Here is a 12,076-nt window from a genome sequence, read left to right on the forward strand (position 1 = left end):
GCCGTTTGTCAGGGCTGTAGTATTCTTGCAGGTTTATCAACCACACTTCAGGGGCACCCAACGAAAAATTTTCTCTCAGATCTCTTGAAACGCTATTTTAGGCTATCTGGAGTTCCTTTAAAGCCCTGTAGGTTCATTTTAGGCCGCGCTATAATACTCTTATCTGTTCGGTCATTCTAGGGGAACTTGAGTCTTTTCGAAATTACTAGGGCATTTTTGTCCATTTCCCGAAAACTTTAGGTCTTATTTCCTTTCCGAAAAATCTTAGCTCACCTTTTTACGGTACTCGAAACGACATTTTTATCAATCCGAAAACACTAGGCCTTAAATTTTTCATATATTCGAGGTGTAAATTCTATTTAGAAAATTGTAGGGGATTAAGGGCCTTCCGAACAGATGACTTACCGAAACGATCTGTTGGATGCCCCTGACACTTGTCCTCATTTAAGGTTAGTAGTTCTCTCTCGATAGCTATCATTCTCCTTAAGTCCTGTTAGATGTTCAATTGCTCCTTTTTGCGACCACACTGAACTACCCAGGTTTTTAGAATCACCCAAGCAATGCAGAAAACTATCAATGGACACTCAAGCCGAAGTCGGATCGTTCGAGGTCATCACAGGACCAAACCGTCTTGTAGAAAATGGCAAAAGTACAATGGCTACTTTCATCGCAAATACCACGTTTTGCCATCAGAGTTATCTTTGGTTCCTAGGCTTTCGAAATGCCCGCGTATTTTTTAATAACGCACATAAGATGTCAACATTTACCCACTTGCAAATTACATTGGATGTTATTTATTTACCTACGCCATGCGCATTTCTTACATACAACTTCCCTTTAGCCTTTACTAGGACGACTTCAGACTCATAATTTCACGGCATTTTTTTCCCGAAACGTAATAACCAGACCGTACTTTTCAGAAAAGTAACAGAAAACTAAAATTAAATTTATGGATTTTAGTTCAAAATTTTCCTCTTTGGGTCTAACTTCGGGAGGTCAAACCCTGTCAAACAGTGAGGCATAACTTGACAGAAAAATATGAAACAGATAGTATTAACTATTTTTCCATTACTCCCCCATTCTGAAATACCTTTAGTTATTACATCAAATTTTGGCGAATTTAGCGATTTCTCAAGCAGTCGTTAAATTATAACAAACCAATGTTAACATTCTTATAATGCTGGTCTCCGCGCGCGGCCACTGGCTACTGACTTATAACTCTTTAATTCCTGTCGCGAACATTTACACCTATCCAACATGCAAAGGAGGCCTAGGGCTGTCCAGCAGATTCCATTACTGAACCACGGTTTATGTTTTTGTGATTGCTTTAATAGCTATTATTTATATTGGAATGTGAGGTTAATAAAGTCGATACTTTTTACTAGCCTGCGAACGCAGACGTATTTCAGGCTGTCGCTTCTCTCTGCCGAAAAATAACGAGAATCGACAGCCGGAAATACGTGTGCGTTCGCAGGCTAATACTTTTCAGGATGAAATTGAAACCTACAGCAAAAGAAAAAAAAAATCGTTATATACCGATTACTCCCAACGGTCTTTCTATTGATTTTGATCGTCTTTGACTAATCTCTTATCTTTTGCTTCTATCGATTAGGGGCTCTCAACAAGAGAATCAAAGCAAAACTGTTAAAATGTTGTTTGTTACATTCCCGACACAATGTTATATTTATTCTTATGGACTTTTCAAAGGGAAATTTGTGTAAGCTAACAGTTTTGATCTGTTTTGATTCTTAATCTGACAATTGAAATTGCCGAAATTTTTTGCCCTGAGTTTAGGGAACGGAATCCTGTTTATTTCCCGAATTTACAAGCTGCCGAAAATGTCCCCCCCCCCCCCCCCCACCCCCGAAAACAAATCAGATTAGCTTTCCTGTCAGGTTGTGAAAGTTTGAGTTGTAACCTCGTTTCCAGGCCCATCCTAATTTACAAGGGAAAAGTTCTGGGAATGAGGTTGTTAGAGGTGACTTTTTGTAGTTTTTTCTTCACAATTTAATCCAAATTTCTGAGGAGGGTAATATTTTCTCGAACAGATATTCCAACGAAACGAAGCATTGAGTCCCCTGATCGATATTTCATTGATAGTTACTGAGTATCGATTACTCCCCTCAGGTATAAACTCGATACTTTTGAATTAATTAAAAAACTTCAGGTTACGCTTATTAAATATTCTAAATCTGAGCCATATAGTACAACACGATGCGACCTTCATCGGACGCCAAACGTGCACAAACGACAGTAATCAACAGCAGCGTCCTCCTCAGGCGCTTCGTTTCGCATTTTGGCCAAAGGTGAGCGCGAAACGCGAGTGACTGGAGAGAGAGAGAGAGAGAGAGAGAGAGAGAGAGAGAGAGAGAGAGAGAGAGAGAGAGAGAGAGAGAGAGAGAGAGAGAGAGAGAGAGAGAGAGAGAGAGAGAGAGAGAGAGAGAGAGAGAGAGAGAGAGAGAGACGTCTGGGAACGAGGCAGTATCAACAGTACAACATGGGCAGGGAATTTTATCATCGCTTTTAGAGTAAGATTTAGTTTCCTGCTAAGAGTCATCAAACGCCCGGTCTAGCACCCCTTATTTTCACTGATTATATTAGATGGATTAGGGGCAACTTGTCCAACAAGACGGACTTTATAGAGAATATTTGATTTGATTCAACAGAGCGATTCGAGAAGTGAGTACAACCCGTCCGGCTCTCGTTGTCAATGACCCGGCCGCTTAGTGGGGTATTCGCACGAGGAACGAGAGGCCGGCAACTCATATCGAAGTAAGAGAGTGTGAACCCAGCCAAGTCACCCCGTTCTGCACGATTAGTTAGTCACTTAGCTATACATTTGTTAGTTCGATCGCTTATAGAAATATGAATGCACTAAGATACTCGCGAAGATCATTAATTTTTTTTTTTTCACGGTAGAAGGAAAATTTGTTTGCGTTGATATGATAAATAATAAATAATTTCCCGTTCTGTTCAGTGCCTTGTTGGAATAGCTGGCTTTGTATCCTCAACACGTATCAGTCATTCTAAGACGTAATCGACCTAACTGCATGGGTTCTTGTCGGCGATGCTAGATATGTTCAATTTCCGAGCATAATCGAACAAAATCGAACAGTTAAGTGCGATTATTTTCGATTAGTTCGATAATCGAACTCACAAAAATTTCCGTGTTCGATTTTGTTCGATTGTCGAACACAATTAATCGATCGATTGGGTTCGATTGACGTTTTGTTCCATTTTGTTCGATTAGATACCCCAGGAATTACACAGTTCTTTCCGATCTTTATCAGTTTGGAACTTTTATGGCTCTGTCAGTATCAGTACTACGGTTACGGTGTTTAATCACACAAATAATTTGGAGTAAGGTAAAAGATCCATGGACCTCAAATTGAAATTTTGGAACTAGTGTGGACTTCATTCTAACTCAGTTAAATTTTATTTATGTTTTATTGAACACTGATTCTAAACCAATCAGAGTCCCCATGGCGTCATTAGAATACTGAAAGTCAAAACAATCAAAGCTGGCGTTATGTAATACACTGAAACTGTATATTATTGAGTAGACTAGCTGACACCTAGCCAAGGGCACATAAACGACATCTTGTTTTAACACGATAGAAATGGGGTTAAGTAAGATGTACAAGGAAGTTAGGCCTACCAACCGAGTTACAGTCCTTCAAGAAAAGGAGTCAAATCCCTTACATCACCATGAAGCTAATTTTGATTCTCGCTTTCGCTTTTTCTCTTGGTATCGGTCTGTTACTGTCGGCTGAGAAAATTCCACAACGCGAAGACAGAGATGCGCCCACCTTGGAAGACGATCACTAGGTCACTTACCGAAGTGCCTCGTTTAAGAGAGGAGGCCGAAAACATACCAATAGTAAGTGCGATTACTTTTTCCGATCAACATAGTCGATCACAGAGGGGGATATGCGATACTCGTGAAGTATTCCTTATGTTAGTCGAGCCTTAATTAACACTTTTAGTTTAGAGCCTATTTTCAAGAAGTCCTTGCATTGGTCAATAACTTTTCGTACGATTGATAGACAGACAAAACACTGTCAAAATCAGTGAACTGACGCAATCAACAAATTACAATCGAATGATAAATTCATCTATCTACAAAGGTCTAAAGGTCGAACAAAATCTGTATTCATCGAAATTGCTCGTGTTTGCTAGAAAATCACTCTAAAATAGTGCCGGAGTCTGCTGTCTGTCAGTATGATGCGAAATCAAAGTTTAAAATTAGGAGTACTTTGTGACGGCAAATTTGTGAAAACATCCTACAAGCGTTCTGGGACTTGCTAGCGGTATTTTATGTTATTTCGGACTCGTCACACCAGTGTGTTGGGACAAAGCATTGAAGCGAACTAGTACTGTCGCATCAGTTTCTCAGGTAATTTTGCACTGACTGAGTTACTATTCTCAGACCGTTTTGCCGTCAAAGTTGTGTTAAAAACCCTGCAGTCTCCATTAAAACTGAAACAAATTAAATTAAAGGAAGCTGCTAAGTCGGTGCGTTAGTACGCTCCGGAGCATAAGGCCGCAAAATAGGATCCAAAAATAATCTTGCCGCATTTTTTTTTTATTTACTTAGGCCGCTGGGTCAAGGCTAATTCCTCTCCCGTGTGTTTTGGTGCCAAGAATAACCAGTATGGCAAGTTCAACGCTCCGTCGAGTGGCAATTTAGCCGCCGTGAAGCTGGTCCATCTGTACGGTTACGTGACGTGTGCGAAGTCGGTGGCATTCAGCTGGTCACATTGGGGCTGTGGCGGTGTTAATTGTTTTTTAGAAAATCAGCTCAATGTTGTAGTAACAACCTCAGCTAATGGCAATGGTGTTCTTCTACCGCCAAGCCAGTTCATTACCTCGGATACAAAGTGGTCCAAGATTCGTGGGTACAACGATATGTCCCCTGAGCTTGTGTTGTCATTTTTCTCCCATCCCCACTCGGTTACTTCAGGCCAAGAGTTACGCTTGTGGTACGGTGAAGATTTGATGGATATGTCCGAAAGCGACAACGATGGAAGAGTCTGTTGCGATGTTTATGCTCTCTTTGCCTGAGGAGATTTTCTTACTCAGTTGTTCAAGGGATAAAATAAAGTAATATCGAAGTTTCTTTTGTAAGCAGATCAGGAAAGTCGAAAATTCTACCTTGGTTTTAACAAAAAACTTAGGAAAGGACATTCCTTGAGATGTTTTCTAACTGGCTTTTTGGTTTAATAATTTCGTATAAGGTTCGAATAACAATTAAAGGACATAAATGAGGTTGTAATCAAGGTTTATCCTGCACTAAGCAATCACTGTTTTATCTGTAACTCAAGGCAATAAACTGTGGTCTTTAAAGGGAAAAGTTGTTTCTGTGTACTGACTTCACGAGCACATCGAATTTGCTATAGCTATTACAGCTGTAACCATACCAGTTGGCTTATCCCCTGACTTATCCAGTTCAAAATTATCGTAAAGAAAACAAAATGCCAGAATTTGTGCAAATATTATAAAGAAGTTAACTAGTGATTTAAAATTAGAACTAAGAGACGTGAAAACAAAAAAATACGTATTGGAACTTCTTATTTAATTGACAGTCTACCTGTGGGTTTCTTACCTTGAGCCAAATGCCAACTTTCTAGCGCCAGGGAATGCATATCGATGCATATCGATAACCTCGATAGGGAAGAGCTTATCAAGATGGCTCAAAAATAAACTATCACATCTTCCGCTGAACGGATTAAAAACACAAATACAATGTCTGTTTTCCAAACAAACTTGTTCCTTTTGTAACCTAACTCTGTAATAGCGTCAGAGAAAAAATTGTCCCATTTCATGACAGAAACCGCACCCTGCCTCGTACTTTGGCGCTCAGAGAACTTCTAGTTGTTCCAAAATAACTCTGAAACTGGTACAATTCTTACACAACCCCCCACCATTCAATTACCTCAAAAATATAGGTAACTTTCTAGTTGGAAGCATTCTCAAGTCCGACTATCAACCTGGTAGTTTTAAACACACGCAAGCACGATGCAACACTTGCCGTTTTATTTTTAAAGGGGATAAAATTTCGGGACCCAAGCGATCTATTAAACATGTCACAAATCATTGAAATACACCTCTGCCAAAGTGTCTATTGCATATTAAAAATGCACTCTGCAAAACGTTATATACTGGTGAGTCAGGAAGGAGATTAGGCGTCCAAACGAAGGACTTTTTCCACGCAAAATCGGAGGAAAATTTGCCCTTCCTTTCCCGCTAAATGAAAACTGAATTGATAAAACCTTATCGTTGAGGTATAGTTATTGGACTTTTGAGAAAACCAATCTGCGAGATAGAGGTGCCTCTTCATCTGGCTTTTGGTTCATCCGCTGTTCTCCAGTCGGCGAATGAAACCATTTACTTTTCACCTCTTGGTAACCTGCCAGATATTTTGCCTCGTTTCCCACGATATTAGACTAGAGTCAAATCAATAACTTTCACCAACCTCGTTCCCAGGGCTCTTCCCTTTAAAATTGGCAGAAAAGCCCTGGGAACAAGGTTGAACTTTCACCACTTTTTGGCCAGTGCCCCCTCATGGGCGTGGCCTACAGGAGTGCTGTGTTCCTCTTACCCAGAATCCCATGGCGTTATAAATTTCCCAAACCAATATGGCGGCAGATGCTGTGTTTACCAGTTGCTCATAATAATTACCGCAAGCAACCTTTATCAACTCTCCTACTACAAAACACGTGAGAAAATGGAGGAAGACGACATCAAAGAAGGATTTCTCTGCCCAATGTGTTTAAAAGATTTAAGAAGTGCGTCGTTTTTGCAAAAGCATTTTGAGGAAAGTCATTCTGATGATAAAGATACACTTCGTCAAATACGCGGGATGTTTGGGAAGGCAAAAAGAAAGATTATGGATGAAATAGACAGTTCTGAAACAGATGGGGCAATTGCGGTTGGTGAAGATGGCGTTCCTGAAGGTTCTGTTAGCAGAGGTGTAGATCCTTTTTTGTGGGATCACCAAGAATTTGGTAAGAAGAAAATATTGAGCTTAAGTTTAAGATTAACAGTTTCGGAATATTATTATGCTTAATCTTACTGGAGCTAAATAAGAGAAGAATCGCTTAAAGTTTTTATTTAAATTGTCACAATTTAGGATTTCTTCGATAGACCAGTTATTGCTTTGTCAGTAACTTAAGATTTCAATTCATCAAAAGAGCGACATCACTTTATATTTTACGTGTGTTAATGCTACTTAAGCTTGAGCCCATTTAATTTGTTCACTCAGGAGCTTCAAGAAGCAGTTTTAGAGAATTCAGGGATAGGACAGATGCAAAAATTGACAGATTTGTTGTTGAAACCAATAAAATCCTTATTAGACTTGAAAAGGTACGTCTTGCAATAGTTTGTAATGCATCAGTCAATTCCAGCAGTGCCCCCCCTCCCCCCCCCCCCCCCCCCACACACACACACACAAGGCATTTTTAACATTGTCGGATTTATTTTTAAGGAAAGTCTAAAGTTTTCTTCAGCAAAATATCCTCTCCAAATTTCGTAACACTGGAAAACTAATTCCATTCGTTTCGGAGCAGAAAATATCCATAAAAATTCGAAGTAATGTCAGCTAGCATTTTCGTAAAGCCTGGTACAATAGGCTTATAAATTTAGGAAATGAGATGTCACTCATTATAACTTTCTGTAACTTAAGCAGTTCTCATATAGAACGTCCGAACAGATCATATAATGTTGCATTATATAATCTTTACAAGGCCACCAAACGATCTGGGAACAAAGGAGACAACATTATATTATGGGCTTTGTTTTGATTTCTCGTTGTGTGACCTGAATTTAGCGGATGTAAAGATAAAAAAATGCCCATTGCTGAACCGAGCAATTGCTGTTGTCTTTCTCGTGTGTTCAAACTTGCAATAGACCGTTTATAGGCCGGAGACGTACACGGTGCGCGGTCGCGTCCCTTCGCGAGTGGTAATTTTTTTTTGCGTAGTTCGGTCGCTTCACTAATCCCCCCAAAAAGTAAAGGACTTCTCATAGTCTAATGGAGTTTCTTCTCGATACATTCCGATAATGTCAAACATAGTTGTTGTTTTAATTTTGATGCCATTATCACTGTCGCTATATTTGTAGCTAGAACAACATTGTTTCTCGTCTGTATTGTGCTATTATTGCCGTTTTAAAAAACTCGCAACCTGATAAAAAAAAACCACCCTTTTTTAATGCTATAGATGATTTTAATCTTCAGGTTCCCTTTTCTCGTTTTCACATCTTGAAGTTCCCCACCTTGCCTCATATTTCTAGGTTCTGATACCCAATCATTAAATATTCGTCAAATATTCTAATTAACTTGAGGGAAAAAACCAAACCGTGACTATGTTTGCTTTGTTATCCAAACAAGGACCCAAGTGATCGAGTGACGGAAGAATTCAACCTAAATTGGAACTGATCTAACATGGGGATAGTCAACACTATTATGAATACTCGATTGTACTCTCTGTTTGTAGATTAAAGGTAATTTTTGCCTGACATACAATCACGGAGTTGAAGTTTGCTTTATTCTGTTAAATAAAGGAGGAAATGTAAATCTGTGTTGATGTCTCAAGATGTCGACAGATGTTTGCACAGTAGCCCTAAAACTAATCAGAGAGAGCGTTACAACAGTACAGAGTACAGCTTTCAAGATGGATGCAAAAATCCCTTGTACCAATCACAGTGCGAGCTATACTGATCACCAGTTTAAATTCTCAAAACAGACCGGCCCTTAGCGAAGGACAGCATCTTGTTTTAACACGAACAAAGTGGATGGGGTTAAGTAATCTGTACAAGGAAGTTAGGCCTACCAACCGAGTTACAATCCTTCAGTCAAGAAAAGAAGTCAAGTCCTTCACATCACCATGAAGCTAATTTTGATTCTCGCTTTCGCTTTTTCTCTTGGTATCGGTCTGTTACTGTCGGCTGAGAAAATTCCACAACGCGAAGAAAGAGATGCACCCACCTTGGACGATGATCACTCGGACACTTACCGAAGTGCCTCGTTTAAGAGAGGAGGTGGAAAACATACCAATGGTATGTGCGATTACTTTTTCCGATCAACATAGTCGATCGCAGAGGGGGATATGCGATACTCGTGAAGTACTTCCTTATGTTAGTCGAACCTTAATTAACACTTTCCCTTCCAAGCCCTCACCATTTTTAACGGAAATTTATCAGTTTTCGCTTCTTTTATTGAAAGCTGAACAAATGAATTATAACGGAAACTCGGGTTTGGTGTAAAAGATTTGGAAGAACATTAAGTGCTTTTTCTGAAAAGCAATAAAATAAACCCGAAGGTCTTCCTGTTTTTAGTTTAGAGCCTATTTTCAAGAAGTCTTTGCATCGGTCAATAACTTTCGTACGATTGATAGACAGACAAAATACTGTCAAAATCAGTGAACTGAAGCGATCAACAAATGTTAATGGTCGAATATAAATTCGTCTATCTACTAAGGTCTAAGGGTCGAACCAAATCTATATTTATCGAAGTTGTTCGTGTTTGCTAGAAAATCATTCTAAAATAGTGCCGGGGTCTGCTGTCTGTCAGTATGCTGCGTAATCAAAGCTTAAAATTTGGAGTACATTGTGACGGCAAATTTGAGAAAGCATCCTACAAGCGTTCGGGGACTTGCTAGCGGTATTTTAGCCAGTGTGTTGGGACAAAGCATTGAAGCGAACTAGTACTGTCGCATCAGTTTCGATTCTCAGTAATTTTGATTGCAGTTTCGAATTATTTTATTAAACCGTTCAGTAGGAACCATGAAAAGCGAAAATAGTGAGAGCTCAGTGCTGCACTGACTGAGTTACTATTCTCAGACAGTTTTGCTATCAAAGTTAATTGTGTTAAAAACCCCGCAGTCGCCATTAAAACTGAAGTAACTTAAATTAAAGGAAGCCGCTAAGTCGGTGCGTTATTCCGCTCAAGCATAGGGCCGCAAAACGTTTATAGGATCACAATATAATCTCACCGAAATTTTCTTTATTCACTTAGGCCGCTGGGTCAAGGCTAATTCCTCTCCTGTGTGTTTTGGTGCCAAGAATAACCAGTATGGCAAGTTCGACGCACCATCAAGTGGCAATTTAGCCGCAATAAAGCTGGTTCATCTGTACGGTTACGTGTCGTGTGCCTCGTCGGTTAAAACCAGCTGGTCATATTGGGGCTGTGCTCTTTGTGGGATACAAGATCAGGTCAATGTTGTCATAACAACCACAGCCAATGCTGGTGGGATTCTTCTACCGCCAAGTCAGTTCATGATCTCAGGGGGTGGAAAGTGGTCCAAGATTCGTGGGTACAACGAGATCTCCCCTGAGCTTGTGTTGTCATTTCTCTCCCAGCCTCGCTCGGTCACTTCAGGCCAAGAGTTTCGCTTGTGGTACGGTGAGGATTTGATGGATCATAGCGAAGACGATAACGATGGAAAAGTCTGTTGCGATGTTTATGCTTTCTTTGCCTGAAGAGATTTCCTTACTCAGGGTTTCTTTTGTAAGCAGACCAGGAAAGTCGAAAATTCTAGTTTGGTTTTAACAAAAAACTTAGGAAAGGACATTCCTTGAGCTGTTTTCTAACTGGCTTTTTGGTTTAATAATTTCGTATAAGGATCGAATACTAATTAAAGGACATAAACGAGGCTGTAATCAAGGTTTATCCTGCACTAAACAATCACTGTTTTATCTGTAACTCAAAGCAATAAACTGTGGTCTTTAAAGGGAAAAGTTGTTTCTTTTGTACTTTACTAGCACATCGCAATTGCTATAGGCTATTACACCTGTAACCATACCAGTTGGCTTATTCGCTGACTTATCCAGTTCAAAATTATTGTAAAGACAACAAAATGCCAGAATTTGTGCAAATATTATGAAGAAGTTAACTGGTGATTTAAAATTAGAACTAAGAGACGTGAAAACAAAAAATACGTATTGGAACTTCCTATTTAATTGATAGTCTGCCTGTGGGTTTTTTACCTTGAGCCAAGTGTCAACTTTCTAGCGCCAGTGAATGTATATCGATAACTTCGATAGGGAAGTGCTTATCAAGATGGCTCAAAAATAAACTATCACATCTTCCGCTGAACGGATTAAAAACACAAATACAATGTCTGTTTTCCAAACAAACTTATTCCTTTTCTAGCCTAAGTCTTTAATAACATTAGAGACAAAATTGTCATATTTCATCAGTTGAGTGAAAGGGCACCCTGGCTTGTACTTTGGCGCTCAGGAGAACTTCAAGTTGCTCCAAAATAACTCTGAAACTGGTAGAATTCTTAAACAATCCCCACCAACTTCATTCAATGACCTCAAAAATAAAGGTGACTTTCTAGTTAGAAGCATTCTCAAGTCCGACTATCAACCTGGTTGTTTTAAACACATGCAAGCACGATGCAACACTTGCCGTTTTATTTTAAAAGGGGATAAAATTTTGGGACCCGAGCCATCCATTAAAATCACAAATCATTGACATACACCTCCGCCAAAGTGTCTATTACATATTAAAAAAGCACTCTGCAAAACGTTATACATTGGTAAGTCAGGAAGGAGATTAGGCGTCCAAACTAAGGACTTTTTTCACGCAAAATAGTAGAAAAATTTTGCCCTTCCTTCCCCGCTAAGTGATAGAAAACTGATTTGAAAAAAAAAGGGAAGAAAAAAAAAAGCACTTATCGGCGCGGTAAAGTTATGGGACTTTTGAGAAACCAATCTGCGAGATAGAGGTGCCTCTTCATCTGGCTTTCCGCTGTTCTCCAGTCGCCGAATGAAACCATTTACTTTTCACCTCTTGATACCTTCGCTCTCATTTCCTGCCCCCCCCCCCCCCCCCTTCCCCTCAGCTTCCTTTAAATACGCGAACTAAATTTATTATTCAGCGCTCGCCCATGAAAAACGCCTGCACTGCAGGCTACGCCAGGATATTTTGCCTCGGTTCCCACGATATTAGACCAGAGTGAGATCAATAACATTCACCACTGTTTGACCTGTTTGGCCAGTGCCCCCTCATAGGCGTGGCCTACAGTAGTGCTGAGTTCCCTCTTACCCAGAATTCCATGGCGTTATAAAT

General features: G+C 39.8%; 1 protein-coding gene across 1 annotated transcript in view; it reads left to right on the forward strand.

Moving 5' to 3' along the window:
- LOC146459165 (uncharacterized) overlaps positions 1-10,737 on the forward strand; it is a 30,336-nt gene extending 19,599 nt beyond the window's left edge. The window contains exons 2-6 of the mRNA XM_085089733.1: positions 4,598-5,043; positions 6,809-7,007; positions 7,265-7,365; positions 8,826-9,057; positions 10,016-10,737. Coding sequence (XP_084945859.1) covers positions 4,598-5,043; positions 6,809-7,007; positions 7,265-7,365; positions 8,826-9,057; positions 10,016-10,479 — 1,442 coding nt within the window. The 3' untranslated portion in view covers positions 10,480-10,737. The remainder of the gene's footprint in view (positions 1-4,597; positions 5,044-6,808; positions 7,008-7,264; positions 7,366-8,825; positions 9,058-10,015) is intronic.
- The last annotated feature ends 1,339 nt before the right edge of the window (positions 10,738-12,076 follow it).

Source organism: Pavona decussata, unplaced genomic scaffold (assembly GCF_977016875.1).
Source record: "Pavona decussata unplaced genomic scaffold, jaPavDecu1.1 SCAFFOLD_223, whole genome shotgun sequence".
In the NCBI taxonomy this organism is placed as follows: Eukaryota; Metazoa; Cnidaria; class Anthozoa; order Scleractinia; family Agariciidae; genus Pavona; species Pavona decussata.